General features: G+C 43.6%; 1 protein-coding gene across 3 annotated transcripts in view; it reads right to left on the bottom strand.

The window, feature by feature from the left end:
• Window positions 1-1,663: 1,663 nt before the first annotated feature.
• KMT5B (lysine methyltransferase 5B) overlaps window positions 1,664-18,923 on the bottom strand; it is a 38,569-nt gene continuing 21,309 nt past the window's right edge. For all 3 annotated transcript variants that reach the window (XM_068260818.1, XM_068260816.1, XM_068260817.1), the window contains 4 exons: window positions 14,140-14,159; window positions 13,906-14,042; window positions 9,525-9,721; window positions 1,664-6,986 (listed from right to left, as the gene is read on the bottom strand). In XM_068260818.1, the coding sequence (XP_068116919.1) occupies window positions 5,539-6,986; window positions 9,525-9,721; window positions 13,906-14,042; window positions 14,140-14,159 (1,802 nt within the window). In that variant the 3' untranslated portion in view covers window positions 1,664-5,538. The remainder of the gene's footprint in view (window positions 6,987-9,524; window positions 9,722-13,905; window positions 14,043-14,139; window positions 14,160-18,923) is intronic.

Genomic DNA, 18,923 nt, shown 5'->3' on the forward strand with positions numbered 1-18,923 from the left:
AATTCCCTATAAACTAAACAAGCCTCGCCCACAGCTTTTGAGAGCGAGCCTTGGCATTTTCAGACAGTAGCAAGGGCTCATGGGAGCTCAGTCTGGGCATGAGAAGGGGGAGGTATTACTAGCCAGAGATTTCAGAGGCAGAAGGGAGGAGGGGGGGGATTAGGTTTTTTTTCACAGGCTGAGTGCTGAAGATGCAGATAAGCTTGCCTGTGTGTAAGGTTTACAAACATGGCTGCTGTCATTGTATCACAGGAAGAAATAATCATATTCTATTGAAGCTGTCTGCAGCTAGATTTGCTGTGTAAACTATCTAAACTTTAGATAAGATATATAGACAATTTACTTGTTATAGTTAGTTTTTCATCTCGGATCTGCTTTAAGCTGCTAGGGATACGCAAGTACTAGTTGGAGCAAGGTGTGGTAGCTAAGCTTTTGGCATGCTTCCCACTGCACGCTCTGTCTGGGGAAGGGGCCTATTGGTCACTGAATTAAAGTGTACTTGTATACATCCTTTCAGATCACAGGTCAGAAGTCAAATACTTTTCTAATAAGAGGGAAGCCTCTGAATCCTGTAAAGGCTTCCCCCACTGTGCTCCACTCCAGCATTGTCGAGCAAGAACTAGGGCTGTGGAGTCAATACAAAAATCATCCGGCTCCTCAGTTTATGAAACCACGACTCAGACTTCAGGTACTCAAAACTGCTCCAACTCCTCAATTCCACAGCCTTTCCAGGGCTATGGAGTGGGTCGAAAAATCACCAGAATCAAACTCAGATTCCTCAGTATATGAAACCACCGACTGACTACAAGTAGCCAAAATTCTTCTGTCTCCACAGCCCTGGTGGGGACTCCAAAAGGAACCCAACAAGCTCCTCCTCAAGCACAGGCACGGCCTTGTGATACGGGGGTTGGCCTGAACGATTTTAGGAAAAAAATGAACGGAGAGATTTCTGTCCAAAATTGCGATTTTGATTCGATTTACGATTTTCTTCAAATCAAGCTTTTGTTCCCCCTCTGTGCCCATTTGTTCCTTGTGCCTCTCTGTCACCGTTTCTCTTTGTAAACCCTCTGTGTCTCTCTTTGTGCCCCCTTTGTCTCTCTCTGTCCCCTTTGTCTCTCACTGTGCCCCATTCTCTGTCTCTCTCTGTGCTCCCTCTTTGTCTCTGTCTCCTATCTGTCCCCCAAGCTGCAGCAGTGCTGGACGTACATTCCAGCACGAGTCCAGCGATGTCAATCTATCTACTTCACCTCCTGCAGGCTTTAGTGCATGGCACACTGTACATAATGTGACAACCAGGTAGTATGCCGTGCACAAGAGCCGGCAGACGGGGATAGAGGACGGACAGCGTTGGACTCATTGCGATAATCACCGCTTTGACTACTCCAATATTATGATCTTGGTGATCGTTATTTCGGTTTAAATTCGATTTATTGTTCAGGCCTAACGGGGGGTGTAGGAAGGAGGGTCACTGGGCTTGACCATGGTGATATACATTCCTTACTTAATAATCCATTTATCATGGGCTGCTCATGGGCATACCTCTGGCACTGTAAAGGTTATCTTACATCTTTTACACATCAAAAAGAGGAAGAAAAAAAAAGTTCTGTGTGAAATCTCAAAAAATATACATATAAAAAAGACATACTGGCTCATGACACAGACATCTGGCACTTGGGTTTACAATTTCCTATTTTATTGTCATGAATACTTAAACTATTATGGTTTTTTTTTTTCGTGTTTTGTTTTTTAATGGCAGAAATGAAAACTCCTCACCACACATATATAATATATACACATTATATACAGTTTTACAAGGGGGAAAAATGAACATACCTTTAGCTACCCGTCAGAACATTTTAAACATTTAGTCAGTTGTAGCCATGCCAAAACTGCAAATGAAGACAGCTGTGTATGTATACATGATGACAGGTGCACATATGTAGGTACATTAAATCCTTAGCACTTTCACAGGATCGCTCTTGAAAAAATAAGCACCAATTAGTCTTCAAAAAGAAAGGAAAAAAAAAAATCTATGTTTTAAGAGTTAAATACGAGTTTTTTTTATATTTATATAACAAGCAATAAATACACCATGTCCAAACTTTGTTTCTGTACATGGCTAGCCCCTGTACAGAAATGTGATACTAGGATTAGAAACAGTTTTGAATCTTTTTTTCCTCGTCTTCATGAAAATCAGAAAAGTAAAGTTTTGAGGAACAGTTTGCTACAAACAAAAAGGCCACAGATTGAAGTGTAAGGATAGCGTCACAGTACAAAATACTTCTGACCGGAGAACGGATGAAGGAGGAGGACACTGAGCAAATCAATCTGCAAGGTGTAGTCATTGCTGGTGATAAGGACAAACTGGAAGTGTAGCATGTCAGTACTGTGATTCTTATTAAAAAGGACCACTATGGTGAAAATTAAAAGAGACATTTTTTTGCATGGATTCAGCAGTTACATGCTTCAGGGTTCTTTACAAAGCTACAATATTTTTGTTGAAAGCAGTTTCACTGAAGACTGCTACAAACATATCAAGGCTCCTCAAGAGTTTTTATTATTGAATGAAATCAAAAAGTATTTTTCCATTTACATTTTTAGCCAATTTAGCAAACTGAAGCAACAGAAGCACATCTTTACAAACCTGGAATCTGGACTCTTTGTGGAAGACAGTGCCTGGTACGGAGTAGAAACCTCCCAATGTACGGCAGAATATTTGTCTGGACAGAGTAAAGTTGCATGGACATACACTATACTAAACTCTACTTAAATTCCACATGTACAGGTCTCCTCCAAGCTTATAAAGATATGGAATGCTGGATCTCTCTAGAGGACAGCGACCCGAGTGCATGGTTCCCTTCCCCACCCCTCCCGTCCTTCCCTTCCTCATGGAAACAGCACATGCTCCTCTGCTATAGCAGAGCAATGTGTTCATCCATCACTCGTCCCCGAACTGTCAGCTAAGTGATCCAGTTACGATCGTTTAGTCAACAACCATCGTGCACCTTAAGAGCTTGTTGCTCATTTCCAACACAGGTATTTAATGAACTGAGTGGTAGCAAATGTGGACACTAAAACACTATAGTTTCTATTAGCAGCTCTGTGAAATAACGGATTTGTATGCTATACAGCCAGAAGTCTGTCCACTTGAAGATCTGGCTAACAAAAATGTAAAGCGGCCAACGGATGCAGGCAATACAAGATGATCAGCATCCCCAGAAGTGTTTTCAAACTTTGGCCCGGCTAGAACGTGGCATGACAAGACCCAGAAGGCCAAGTCCCAAGGATGCAACTTGTCTTACACAGCCTTTCCATGTTTGCCGAGGAAGCTGAAAAGCAAGTGTAGCTGGCTTGAAGTAGAGTGGTGGCATACATAGCTGCCGAGTGTGTCAAGATCCAGCCGGCCAAGTCCCAAAGCTGCAGATTACCGTACACTGACTTCCCATGTGCAGCTGCACAGCTATGGTGGTGCATGCAGAGGCTGAGTGGATCAAGAGTGGAGGCATCAAGAAGAGTAAAAAGCCAAAAAAAGAGCAGAGCGGCTGGAGGTACAGAGCGGGGACAGGAGTAGTACAGGAAATACGTCTTCAAAACTTGGCCGGCTAGATCCTCTCGCTGTGTTTCGGTCAGCCGAAGCCAGAAAATGTCACCAGTGTTTGCATAGTGGTCACACTTGGCCACTTTGCACATTGGCTGGCCGGATCTAGAAGTGGCCAACTTCAGGTTCTAGATGTAACATATGCATGATTTATATAGTTACAGGTAAGTAAAGTCATAAAGCAGCAATTTACTATAAGCAATCTTAAACACTTAGAGATGGGATCTGGAGTGTTACATCTCCTCACAGCGGTTCATGCCTGTTGCCAAGCATTTGTGTCTTTAAACATTCTACCTGTGAGACTGTATAAAGGAGTAATGATAATTTCCATTAGTACACAGCACACAAACTAACCAAGGCAGCTGGCATGTTGCAGTGCTGAGTCCACTAGGTGGGGCTGCAAGTGAGGGCAGTAACAAAACGGCCTTTATTTGAAGAAGGATCAATACATTTCCATCTTCACTTGCACCCCATCTGCTGGACTCAGCTTGGCAACGGCTTGCACCATTGCCATAACATCAGGATGTGTTACTGTGCACATGTACTCCTAAGACCCTTGCTTTGAAGCTCAAAATCAAGGGCCTTTATAAACATGCTGACTACTGCACTTGAGCCCCATACACACTCAACAGCAGTCTTTTATGCAGCACAATTGTTGAACAACTTTTGTTGTGAAAAGTTGAAACAGCTAAAAAAAAAAAAAGTATTTTGCTATTCTTCAAAAAGCTGATAAGGCAGATAAGAAGTCAAGCCAACCTCAAAGGTTCATACACACCTACCAAACTTGTCTGTTATGCTGGGTACACACGTTACATTTTTTCATGCAATTTTGCAACCCAATCGTTTTTTCGGCACGTTTTGTGCACTCGATTCCACGCTCAATTCTCTTATCTTCATTCGTTTTTATCTTTTTCCATTCTCTGCTATGAGAAATCGAGCGTGGAAACGATCAGGGGCAATATTGGACATGACGGATTTTATCTATTTGATCCATCTATCGCACGGAAAATTGTACCGTGCGTACCTAGCATTAAGCCCCATTAACACGCTCAACAGCGGTTTTTTTTTTTTTGTTTTTTTTTTTTTTTTAGGCGTTTCAACTTGTTTCACAACAAAAGTTGTGTGGGGTTAACAGACAAGTTTGGTAGATAGTTGGACAGATAGTTGGTAGGTGTCTATGAACCTTTGGATGGATTTCTTATCAGCTCTTTCAACACCAAAATACTTTAAAGTGTTTCAAGTTGTTTCACAACAAAAGTTGTGAAAGCATAAAAGACCTCTGTTGAGCCTGTGTATGGGGCTTTAGTTCACATGCGTACTGGAAAGATAACAGGACCATACCACTACTTTGTTCACAGGCAAAGCCTAGCAGCAATCACTCCCCAGTGAGGAGATGGGACAATCCAAAGCCTGCTGGAAGGTGCTGCAGCCCTATCAGATTGCCACTCAAATAATGAATGGATACTTAGCAAATTGAAATCGTTAACATTGCAAAGAACTCTGAAACACAAGTAAATATTGAATGTATGAGTAAATAGGTCATTACATTTTTTGTGATTTATCACCACAGTGGTCATTTAATGCTATAGCGCCTAAGTTTTGATGCAAATATGACTGGATAGCCACAGTTTTACACTTTGTCTCATGTGGAAAGTTTAATATGTACATTGTCCTCTCATATACAACATGGCCCAAATGACGTTTTTGTTTTGTTTTTTTAAACTCAAAATTGCACATAAGAAGACTGTTAAAAAGTACAGTAAAAATTAAAAATATTAAGTCAGTATGCTGTACACTTTCTACAATTTCAGAGTGAACTAACAAGTGCAGTCTCTAAAATTTAAGTTTTTAAAGTAAGGAATAGTTAATTGGAATAGGTTTCTTTTATAGGTTATGAGTAAAAATGACTGTTGTGGTCAACCTAAAAAAATATTAATATTTCACGCGTTCAGCCGCAAAGACTGATCTTCTCTTCGTCTGGAGGATATATCGATGTCTATTGAATCTTTTCCAACAATAAGTCTCAAACGTTTCGCTGGTGGAAGAGGGATGAAGTCGTCTTCAAAGTCGTCATCGTACTCGTCCTCATCTTCTTCTGATGATGAGGAGTCCTCCACACTCTCTTTCTCATATTGATCGTAGTCATCAACGTCCATTCTTGTTCCTAGCAGAGACAAAGCCTCGCCACAATACACCCCGTTTTCATGGAGTTCCTCTGGAAAAGACATTCTGCTCTCCTCCTCTCTCTTGAGCTGAATCTTTAGTTTAGTTGAACTACTTCCTGATCCTGAGTTGAAACCATTGTTGAGTTTTGCTACATACAAACTGTTGTCATTTTCATGATCTTTGCTCAGCTTAATGCTAATTTTGGATGAACCCATGCCATCGTTTTCCGTTTCGGTTTTGCTGCTGTTGCTGTCGTGTCGCCTACGAAGAGTCAATTTTGGAATTCCAGTGCTATTTTCAAGAATTAATTGTGCATCATATCTTGTGATTCGTCTGCTTTTCTTACTTTTGCCAGTTCTTATTGTCCTTACTTCTGAACTGACCACGGGACAGTCATCTGACGACATCCTCTGCTCGATGTAGTCAACAGGGCAATCAGAAATAGTATTTACAACACCTGACTCGTGATGGGAACTTACTACGTTTGGCAAAGTGCTGTCCTTGCCAGACAATTCAAAACTGCAGTCTGACGCTTCTGTGCTAGTTGCTTGTTTCAAGTGCTTGTTCCGCCGAGACTTCCTTCGGGACTTACACTGGCCATTTCTCTGATGCCTACTCTCCCGTTTGTTTGAGGTTTCAGGCTCAAGTTCATTTTTACTACCCGACTGATCGCTGAGGTCAGTTCTGTGCAACTGTGCAACACTCCCACTGCTGCTTCTACGACCATCCAAAGAGCTTGGTGGAGACCTTGCATCAGGTGTATCCACAGAGTTCCTTGTTCTCATAGAACTCCGGGTTATATAGGAACAAAAGGATTCACTGGGAGCATCTTTCAAAGAATTGAGTTTAAATTCTCTCGCTGCGTGTCTTGTTAAACAGCCAGTGGTTTCTCTCACTTTTGCTGGTCCCTCACTCTCGCTATCCCTTTTAACGGCCATGTTTTTATACAACACCACTTTAGGCTCTTTCATTACTACATTGTCTACATCAAGCCTTTTTGAAGAATTTCTCTGTTGTGGTCGCTTGCAGTGATTCCTTATCTTAATCTTAGAATGCAAAGGTCTTGCATGCTTTCTCAGTCTCTTTGGTACCCTGGAATTGTTTATATGAGGGAGCTTGGATGAGGTAGAAGAGGATGAAACTGGAATTCGTGACATAGATGGTTTTGCCAATGTTCTGCTTTTCCCGTTCTTCACACCAACAGAAGGTTTGCGACTTCTTACTGCAAGGTAAAATGAAAGAAGATGAATACGAACATTCTTGGAATGTCTGAACAAAAAAAGAGAGTTATGTTGCATTTTTGATTCTGCGCATTTACATAAAAAACATCTATTGCGCTAATCTGAGTGTTCTATGCATTTGTTGCACCTGCGTCACACTTCCCACAACCTCAGATCGAAAGGATCCAATAACGAACCTCCTCCAGAGTCCAATTAAAAACCTTTTCTTCTGTGAGACTCAAAGCGCTTGAGAGGCAGCCACAAGAGCGCACTCAGTAGCAGTGTTAGGGAGTCTTGCCCAAGAACTCCTTACTGAATAGGCAAAGGCTTACTGAAATGGGAAGAGCAGAGATTTGAACCCAGCAGAGCCCTTAACCATTACACTATCCAACCACTGCTACTTATGGGTTATACATATGATGGTCATGTCCAAGAGAACTCATGAAGAAGCAGTTTGGTCATAGCTATGGAAGTTTTTTATTTGCTAGTCATGACCATGTGCTAATGCAGGATGTGATCACAGAAAATCAGAGCTTTGCAAATCTATCAGCTGATCAAATCACATGAGTTCTCCTGGGCATGACCATCACTAGTTCAATATGACCACATGGTGATGTGGGCAGCAGCTGCGTGATGAGAAATCCTGGTGCCTGGAGTAACTATACAATCACCGCCAGGAAACACCATATGGGGACTCTGCACAGTGGAAAATGGAAGGCATCATTATAAGGAGGAAATAACAAAATGGTGATACTGTAAAGAAGACAGTATAACAGGAAAAGGCATAGGGGAGCACAATAATGGCAACACTACAAAGTAGTGCACCATAACAGGAGTGCCCAAAACAAAAATATGGACGAAAAAGTTCCACCTGAGTTTTTCTTGAGAATATGAAATCAAACCTGCATCAACATACACTGTAACCCATCTATGTGTTTATAGCGCAAGTATAGAACAGAGGAAGTATTAAATTTAAAAAGGTATTATGTTATAAAGCCTATTATTAAATGAGTGACATAGAAATCATGTAAAAACTTGCATGACAGACAACACTGTTCCAGGTTCGAGATGAAAAACTAACTAGAACAAGTAACTTGTCTATATATCTTATCTAAAGTTTAGATAGTTTACACAGCATATCTAGCTGCAAACAGCTTCAACAGTTTATGATTATTTATTCATGTGATACAATGAGGGCAGCCATGTTCTGTTTGTTACATTACACACAGGCAAGCTGATCTGTATCTCCAGCCCTCAGCCTGTGAAAACTTCACTCCCCTCTCCTCCTCCCCTCTGGCTCTAAAATCTCTGGCTAGTAACCTCCTCCTCCTCCTCCTCCTGCCCAGACTGAACTCCCATAAGCACTTGCTTCTAAGGCTGAGAGTGCCAAGGCTCTCTGGAGAAGCTGTGGGCGAGGCTTGTTTAGTTTATAGGGAATTAGAGTACTAAAACAAAACAAAAAAAGTATTTGGCTTGAGGAATGCCCTATAAACTATATGAAAGGAACACAATTATGCAATGAGTAAAAGTTTTTCTCGGATCCACTATATAAGGACAACTGAAGTGAGAAATATATGTAGGCTGCCATATTTATTTCCTTTTAAACAATACCAGTTGCCAGGCAGCCCTGCTGATCTATTTGGCTGCAGCGGTGTCTGAATAACACCAGTCACAAGAATGCAGCTAATCTTGTCAGATCTAACAATGTCAGAAACACCTGTTCGCTGCATGCTTTTTCGGGGTCAGCACAGCTACAGTAGGGAAGGGGACCAGTGCCAGGGAGATTCCTAGGTCACTTTTGCTGCTCACTACTGTGGTAGGAACTTTTTTCATTCTCCCTCGCCAGGCATGCCAGTTAGTTGAGACTGAGGATTGCCCGAGTTCCAGATAACCAGGACTTTACGATATTAACCTTGTCTATAGATTGTATGGTAGGCACACATTAATCAATATTCATTCCCAACTGATGCATAATCCAATCAAAATCAGTTGTTGTGAGATCGTTTCTTCATGTTGTGCATCAACTACTAATCTTTATAAACAGCCTCAAGAAAATTGCATGGAACAAAAGATTGATCGATTCGTAATTTTGTGTACAGTATTTTGGCACGCCTCATCCTTTGATCTCTGATTAGTGAACAACATATAGAAGAATGTACTAAATCAGAAACGCTTCCTATATCTATATATTGCTGTGTATTGGTATGTAACCCAGCTGTTTTGCCTAGGCTGTTAAGTTATGTAGCCTTCTACACCAGAGTACTCTTGGAGACCAGATTCTGTTTCTACTGATTTCGCAACACACAACAAACATTCTACACTGATGCACCTTGCCAGCAGTAAAGATGTTGCCAACTGTGATAAATCTGGGTTAGGAAAGGCTAACACTGACTAAATCATTTCTAAATACTGCAAAAGAAAACCCATTTTTTTCATTAAGCTATGGTATATTTAATAAAGTTCCTCTTTAAGCACCTTGAATGCCCTTGTTCTTGATCATTATTCAAGGGAAATAATCGTTTGTTTGTGCCGATACTTACATGAGCTAGATTTTTCCTGAGAGGTGTCTGCATCTGTGTTGGAGCTCACAGATTGGCTATCAGAGTTTTTGCCGCCATCACAGAGTTTTTTGAGTCTATTTAAACGTTTGTCTGTTTCCCGTAATCCATACTTGCTGTTGATCACGGGTCCTGGTTCATTAAGACCAACTCGTGACTTGAAAGCACCTGTAGCACGCCTGAGGAGACAAACATGACAAGACATTACAAGCCTGTTTACTAACAATATTAAATTAAGAAAACAGGTGTAAGTCAAACAGATTAAAAGGACTCCGAGCACCTCTCATGGGTATGCCTAGAGACTCCGACCAGTACTGCAAAGTACTTAAAGATGCATACCGTTCTGTAGCTTGTGCTTTCCTCTTTCACCTGATACCTGAAAAGCCGTTCCACACCAAATAGTTTTCAAATAAAATCATCTGCTATCGCTCACAGTCCAAAAAAGCACTTCTACAGATTTGTAAAACTCTAAACTTTTTAAGGATTGTTCAGACATGCCATTTGTTCTAACATGGCTGCATTACTGCACATGTCCAGTAGAGGACATTTATCCTGTAGCCTCCCTGGCGTTCTGATTCCCCAGGATTTCCGTGCAAAAAGTAGTTCAATTAATTTCCAATAATTTTCAACCTTTTTTTTTTTTTTTTTTTTTTTTTTTTTCAATCATTTTTTTTTAAATATTGAATTCAATACAGGTTATTGTATTGAATTCAACTTAAAAAAAAAAATGTTTGCAGTGAGATGTTGATGATGCTGTGTGACCCTGGTGTCATCAACGCCGATCGGCGGGGGACATGTCATCACTGAGGGAGAAGCAAAATCCGTACACGGACATGAAAGACGGCACTGGGGAAGCCATCAGAGGTACGCGACGAGGGATCAGCACGCCAATGGTGAGTATAAGACCCAGATGTGAAGGCAGGTGTATAGGGAGCCACATGTAGCCAGATGTCAGGGTAGCCAGGAGTGTAGCCAGATGTATAGGTAGTCAGATGTCAGGGTAGCCAGGAGTGTAGCCAGATGTCAGGGTAGCCAGGAGTGTAGGCAGATGTATAGGTAGCCAGGTGTGTAACCAGGTATAGGGTGCCAGGTGTAGTGTAGCCAGTAATGGGGTGCCAAGCAGAAATAATCCGCTTTGTTTACATTTTTACAACGCTGCTAACAGTAGCAGCGTTGTACTAGATCAGCGATCCCCGGCCAATCAGCGGCCGGGGATCGCTGTCACATGACAGGCAGGAGCCTGTTAGAGGCTGCACAGGACAGATCCGTTCCTGTGCAGCCTCCGATCTCCGGGGCAGGGAGGGAGAAGAGGGAGAGGGGGAATCCTGCCGTGGAGGGGGCTTTGAGGTGCCCCCCCCGCCACCCACACGCATGCAGGAGCGATCAGACCCCCCCCCCAGCACATCATCCCCCTATTGGGGAAAAAAGGGGGCGATCTGGTCGCTCTGCCTGGTGTTTTTGATCTGTGCTGGGGGCTGTAGAGCCCACCCAGCACAGATCTTCGAAATCAGCACTGGTCCTTAAGGGAAGGGGGGGGGGGGGAGGTAAAGGCCGAGTCCTGAAGTGGTTAAGAGCTGAAAAATTAACAGAAATTTTAATTTTATAACTAGCAGCACAAACTGACTCCACTGACATCAATGCAAAGTTATTTCACATTCTAATTCATTTGCTAATCATGCAAAATTATGCTAAGTAAGCAATTTCAACACTCATGCTGGGTGCACACAAAGTGTGAAAGGTCGCATTTTCTGTCATGTGCGTTTTTTTTGTGTGTGCGTGTTTTTAGCCACATATGCGTTTTTCTAGCATTTTTATGCATTTGTGGTTCGCAATATACATAACGCATAACCGGTTTCAAATTCTGTTTTATGCGAATCACTAGGAAGCGGAAATAGATCAAAAAAACATTTTTGGGGGAAAAACGCATATAAAAACACGCATACAAAACACAATACATTGTATTTCTATTGACTTTCATTATGTGCGTTTTTGATGCGATTTTGAATGTACAACAAAACCAGCATTTTTAAAAATGCACACATACAAAACACATGTGTTTTCATATGCAGTCCATAGACTTCCATAAGCGACATTTTCCGCAACACTTGCGTTTGTTAAGTGTGCACCTACCCCAGGCATGGGCAAACTCGGCCCTTCAGCCGTTACGGAACTACAAGTCCCACAATGCATTTGCCTTTATGAGTCATGACTGTGGCTGTCAGACTCCTGCAATGCATTGTGGGGCTTGTAGTTCCTTAACGGCTGGAGTACCCAGTTTGCCCATGCCTGACCTAGCCTCACACACATTTAGGGAGCAATCATACCAATTGTGCTAGCTGGGTGCAGTATGGTTTTATTTAAGTTACATGCTTAAAGGTGCGTAAACACACACTACTGTAACGGACGACGGGTCCGTCAGACCCTCCCGGATCTGTCAGAAACAGTGTTATCAGTATGCCTGACAGACTGTACACACGCTCTACTGTCGGCAGAATGCCCGCCCAGCGGGAGGGTCTGACGGACCAGTCGTTCGTTGCAGTAGAGTGTCTACGCACCTTTAGGAAAAAAAAAAAAAAAAGCGCCCATACAGGCTTCCGAATTTTGCACGTCCTTTCAGCTGAAGGTGGGCGGTTACATATTAACCTCCTGAGCGATAATCCCGAGCTGAGCTCGGGGTATGTCGCGCAGGAGGATTTCTCAGGCCCCGCTGGGCCGATTTGCATAATTTTTTTTTTGTTACACGCAGCTAGCACTTTGCTAGCTGCGTGTAACTTCCGATCGCCGCCGATCCGCCGCTACCCGCCGTTCCGCGCAGCCCCCCCCTCCCCAACCCCTTGCGCAGCCTGGCCAATCAGTGCCAGGCAGCGCTGAGGGGTGGATCGGAACTCCCTATGACCGCCCCGTCGCCATGGTGACCAGGGAAGCCCAGCAGGAAATCCCGTTCTGAACGGGATTTCCTGCTTACTCTGATCGCCGAAGGCGATCGGAGTGGGTGGGGGGATGCCGCTGCGCTGCGGCTATCATGTAGCGAGCCCTGGGCTCGCTACATGATTTAAAAAATAAAAAAAATTAAAAAATAGTGCTGCGCCACCTCTTGGGCGATATAATTGTATCTCCCAGAGGGTTAACGAGGCAATTCAGTACACAGAGTGGGTAGGGTTGGTAACAGTTCCAAGGTGGTGCAGGATTATGCAATTTTTGTATTTAAATTTATGCAGTTTGAAAACAAACAAATTCCACCCAACAGGACTTGATTGGCCCATTTCCAAGCTGCATACAATGGAATACCAAATTTGAGTAAGGCCACATACAGACATCAGACCATAGTCTTTGGAAAATGAAAGATCGCAGACCAATCTTACCATCCTTCCTGTAGTATAAGAGCCATACTCTACACAGTCTTTTCTATGGAGCTGAACTCCACATCAGGAAAAAATCTTGGCAAGATGCTGCACACACAGATGCTGTACAGACACAAAAGATCAGTATCTGCAAAAGATCTGTTCCTGCCAAAAATCCATTCCTGCAAATTGCAATGATAGTCTATGAGATCTGCAGATCATCATACACACATGATTTAACTGACATTCATCTGCAGATCTGCAAATCCATCCTGGTGGATCTGATCTGCAGATGAATGTCAGTTAAATCATGTGTGTATGATGATCTGCAGATCTTAGACTATCATTGCAATTTGCAGGAATGGATTTTTGGCAGGAACAGATCTTTTGCAGATACTGATCTTTTGTGTCTGTACAGCATCTGTGTGTGCAGCATCTTGCCAAGATTTTTTCCTGATGTGGAGTTCAGCTCCATAGAAAAGACTGTGTAGAGTATGGCTCTTATACTACAGGAAGGGTGGTAAGATTGGTCTGTGATCTTTCATTTTCCAAAGACTATGGTCTGATGTCTGTATGTGGCCTAATTCTGCATCAACTCGGAATGATTTGCATTTCATTGACCATCCCTATGAGTGAGAACATAGGGGATACTTCTTAACCCATTTATGAAAGGTTGTTCTATATCCTACACAGACCCTATCTGAACTGCAGCTCTCTTTTAATGCAAGTAGAGATTCAAGGTCCGCACCACTTCCAAGTAGAAAATCAGCTATATTGTAGTCCTATAAAAATGCTGCGTAGCACACAAAGACACAGCATTTTTTTGAAGCTACAATAAAGCCGATTTTCTACTTGGAAGTGGTGCGGACCTTGAATCTCTACTAGGACAACTTTGCCCTGTTGGTACCAGGGGTTGGTTCCTGCACACCCACTGAGGACTGCCAATGTGCTGTTCCATTCTCCTTGAACAAGCTCTGTTTTAATGCATACATACAGTACATCACAAAGGCAGAAATACTCACCTTTCACATGTGTAACATTCACAGAATTCATTGTTTTCTCCAAAAAAGCCATCCCCATAATAACAAGAGATCTCTTCTCCTGGCTCTATGTCACGAAGTGCTTTAACACATGCTGTATCACGGCCAGTTGACACAAACTGCAAGCACAGAATGTTAGAAATCTCAAATTTAGAAATCTCAAATCACAAACATAACAAAATACTCTGAAAACACACGTATCTGTGTGTCTCTTACCTTGCAATTAGGTCTACAATCTGTGGGGAGAATAAAAACATTAAAACATTAGTAAAAATGTAAAGACTTGTGCAGATGGGATCTTCAGCAGGGGAGGGATTTAACTATACATAAAAGGATGCAAATACATTCATTGATACATCTAAGAGGACAGAAACATAAGCTATGTAACAAAAGGGCACATGGAACTATAAACAAAAACTGATCCTTACTGAGCAGTTACGGAAATAAGACAGATTTATATGTTCTACACTGCAGTATGTTGTCTGATATACCCAGATCTCGCTAGGTGTTGGCCTATATCTTTAATCTATGGAAAAGGTCAGTTTAGACTTACCTGGTAAAGATGTTTCTAAACATCTCAGTGTACGGCAGGAAAAGGAGAGACTCCAGGCTCCTCCTCCAAGGGAAACACAATTGACAAGAAGTTTAAAAGGCCCCCACCCCCTGCTACCCTCAGTATATAGACAAGAAATCCGGCCAATGAGACACCCAAACGTGACCCAGACTCCTGTCTACAGCTCAATCCACACCAAAACAGTGCAAAAAAAGTCAGGAAGAAAGGATAGAAGGCAGCATAGAGGGAGGGATGTAGTATGCCGTACACTGAGATGTTTAGAAACATCTTTACCAGGTAAGTCTAAACTGACCTTTCTCTAACCATCTCAGTGTACGGCAGGAAAAGGAGAGATAGGCAAGTAACCCCCTACTCACATGAGGGAGGGACTGCTGCCTGAAGCACCTTTCGACCAAAATGTTGGCCCTGACTGAAGAAGAGTCCCATCTAAAATGCATATCTGGACCAATTAGTCTTTGGTTCTCCCAAAAAGCTTATCGCTTCAATTCTCTGTAGATTGAAGATTGAAAATAGCGCAAGGCCAACAGGCCTATGCGAATGAGCGCAAGGCCAACAGGCCTATGCGAATGAGCGCAAGGCCAACAGGCCTATGCGAATGAGCGCAAGGCCAACAGGCCTATGCGAATGAGCGCAAGGCCAACAGGCCTATGCGAATGAGCGCAAGGCCAACAGGCCTATGCGAATGAGCGCAAGGCCAACAGGCCTATGCGAATGAGCGCAAGGCCAACAGGCCTATGCGAATGAGCGCAAGGCCAACAGGCCTATGCGAATGAACGCAAGGCCAACAGGCCTATGCGAATGAACGCAAGGCCAACAGGCCTATGCGAATGAACGCAAGGCCAACAGGCCTATGCGAATGAACGCAAGGCCAACAGGCCTATGCGAATGAACGCAAGGCCAACAGGCCTATGCGAATGAACGCAAGGCCAACAGGCCTATGCGAATGAACGCAAGGCCAACAGGCCTATGCGAATGAACGCAAGGCCAACAGGCCTATGCGAATGAACGCAAGGCCAACAGGCCTATGCGAATGAACGCAAGGCCAACAGGCCTATGCGAATGAACGCAAGGCCAACAGGCCTATGCGAATGAACGCAAGGCCAACAGGCCTATGCGAATGAACGCAAGGCCAACAGGCCTATGCGAATGAACGCAAGGCCAACAGGCCTATGCGAATGAACGCAAGGCCAACAGGCCTATGCGAATGAACGCAAGGCCAACAGGCCTATGCGAATGAACGCAAGGCCAACAGGCCTATGCGAATGAACGCAAGGCCAACAGGCCTATGCGAATGAACGCAAGGCCAACAGGCCTATGCGAATGAACGCAAGGCCAACAGGCCTATGCGAATGAACGCAAGGCCAACAGGCCTATGCGAATGAACGCAAGGCCAACAGGCCTATGCGAATGAACGCAAGGCCAACAGGCCTATGCGAATGAACGCAAGGCCAACAGGCCTATGCGAATGAACGCAAGGCCAACAGGCCTATGCGAATGAACGCAAGGCCAACAGGCCTATGCGAATGAACGCAAGGCCAACAGGCCTATGCGAATGAACGCAAGGCCAACAGGCCTATGCGAATGAACGCAAGGCCAACAGGCCTATGCGAATGAACGCAAGGCCAACAGGCCTATGCGAATGAACGCAAGGCCAACAGGCCTATGCGAAGGAACGCAAGGCCAACAGGCCTATGCGAAGGAACGCAAGGCCAACAGGCCTATGCGAATGAACGCAAGGCCAACAAGCCTATGCGAAGGAACGCAAGGCCAACAGGCCTATGCGAAGGAACGCAAGGCCAACAAGCCTATGCGAAGGAACGCAAGGCTAACAAGCCTATGCGAATGAACGCAAGGCCAACAAGCCTATGCGAAGGAACGCAAGGCCAACAAGCCTATGCGAATGAACGCCAGGCTAACAAGCCTATGCGAATGAACGCCAGGCTAACAAGCCTATGCGAATGAAAGCAAAGCTATCAAGCGTCTGCAAATGAAAGCAAAGCTATCAAGCGTCTGCAAATGAAAGCAAAGCTATCAAGCGTCTGCAAATGAAGCAAAGCTATCAAGCGTCTGCAAATGAAAGCAAAGCTATCAAGCGTCTGCAAATGAAAGCAAAGCTATCAAGCGTCTGCAAATGAAAGCAAAGCTATCAAGCGTCTGCAAATGAAAGCAAAGCTATCAAGCGTCTGCAAATGAAAGCAAAGCTATCAAGCGTCTGCAAATGAAAGCAAAGCTATCAAGCGTCTGCAAATGAAAGCAAAGCTATCAAGCCGCTGCATACGAAAGCAAAGCTATCAAGCCTCTGCATACGAAAGCCAAGCTATCAAGCCTCTGCAAATGAAAGCAAAGTTATCAAGCCTCTGCATACGAAAGCAAAGCTATCAAGCATATGCAAATAAATGCAAGGCTTAACAAGCTTCTGCAAAAGAAGTCAAGTCTTGCGAGCCTATGCACATAAAAGCAAGGTTAACAAGCATATGCAAATAAATGCTAATGAATGCAAAAGCAAGGCTGACAATCTTCTGTAACTTGAAGCAAAGCTATCATGCATATGTAAATAAAAGCAAAGCTGACAAGTATATGCAGATAAATGCAAGGCTTAACAAGCCTCTGCAAAAGAAATCAAGTCTTGCAAGCCTATGCAAAATGAAAGCAATGCTACGTACACACATGCGACAACCATCGTTCGTTGTCAACGACGAACGTTCTTTTAATTGACGAAAGAACGACCGAAGTAAAGTTAGTTGTAAAAAGTGTGTAACGATCACATCGTTAGAACGAACGTTACACCACGTAAAAGCACTTAATGCGCCTGCGCATAAAATTGTAAAGTTCCTTGGAGAAAAAGTGAAATGCGCATGTCCAGCCTGGTACGAACGATCGTTTCCAACAATGTACCACTTTTGCTAACGATCGTCGGTGGTAAAAATCCGCCAAGACAGAACTTTGTTTTGTAGCGTTTTGCCTCGTTCGTCGTTTGCCTTAATAGTCGGTGGTTCGTTTTTTGTAACGATCGTCGTTGGTAAAGATCGGGGAACGATCGTTACAAACGACTATAGTCGCATGTGTGTACGCACCTCAAGGCTAACAAGAAAATCAAGGTTAACAAGTCTCAGCAAATAAATGCAGGGCTAACCAGCCTAAGCAAATTATAATCTGCACACAAATGCAAATCAGGGGACCACCTGAAATTATTCAGAGATTTGTTGGGTGAAAGTTTCTATACCCCTAATTCTGCCAATCAACTTTATTCCTGTGCAGGCTTGACCAGCTAATTTGTTATAATCCCAGGGAAGCCTATTGTTGCAATGGCAACATTCCACCTTCATCCAGTCCTGCATCTATTGCTTGCTTGTTTGGACACAGGAGAAGAAATAGCACAAAACATACAAGGGAAACCACTCTAATCTCAGCCATGCGAATGCATTTCCCCAGCAAATAATTATCAGTCCCCACAGCTAGCATGTAACAATCCTATGCAAATGCTAGACCTGAAAATTACTTCTGTAAACTCACAGGAATAGGATCAGGGGTAAGGGCTTTTAGCAATCGCTGAGCCCCATCTGGAGAAAAGAGAAACTTAGGGATTCTAATCTTTGTACTGTCCCCTCAGATTCTCCCCCCAAGCAAATACATGGTAAACGCTACATCACCGTGTTGTCTGCCGACAGAGGATCCGCCATGACTTGCAACAGCAACCGCTCAGCCGGCGTCTCTGTCTCCTCCATTATACTGGAGTGATCCGGAAGTACCACATCCTTAAGCTTCTGCTGTGATCACTTCCTACGGCTGCTGGAGGACGGCGTTGTCCATATACAAAAATCTTGGTGCCGTCTCATCCTAGCCATCTCCCCCTTGTCAGATGCCACTGTGCACCCGCGTGCACTCACCGCTCAAACTGCCCACCTGGCCGAGCTAAGTGAGATCATCTGCGACCCTTCAGGCTACCGAAGGGGGGAGATTCCCAGTGTCATAACACACACAGACATGATGACCACCTGGGAACAGAAGCACTATGTCTAACTATTGCAGGCAGGATAAACTTCCCAACGCCTGTTCACAGGCCAGGATGGGATCTTATCCCAAACAAACTGCTCTGCATAGCTACACAAAGTCGCCAAATAGATAAATAAACTAAAGCTGTCAACTGTGTCCTCGGAAACACAAGATACTGAGGGTAGCAGGGGGTGGGGGCCTTTTAAACTTCTTGTCAATTGTGTTTCCCTTGGAGGAGGAGCCTGGAGTCTCTCCTTTTCCTGCCGTACACTGAGATGGTTAGAGAAACCTCTATAGACAATAGTTTAAACTTTTAAAGCCAAAACTAACTAAACCTTGAACTGTTTTGTGAAACATACGATGTTCACTTCCTCAGGAGGTTAGTGGAGCCAATCAAAATCACTCCCCCAGGGCCACCTGAAGAAGGCGTAAG

This window comes from Hyperolius riggenbachi, chromosome 11 (assembly GCF_040937935.1).
Source record: "Hyperolius riggenbachi isolate aHypRig1 chromosome 11, aHypRig1.pri, whole genome shotgun sequence".
NCBI classification, from domain to species: domain Eukaryota; kingdom Metazoa; phylum Chordata; class Amphibia; order Anura; family Hyperoliidae; genus Hyperolius; species Hyperolius riggenbachi.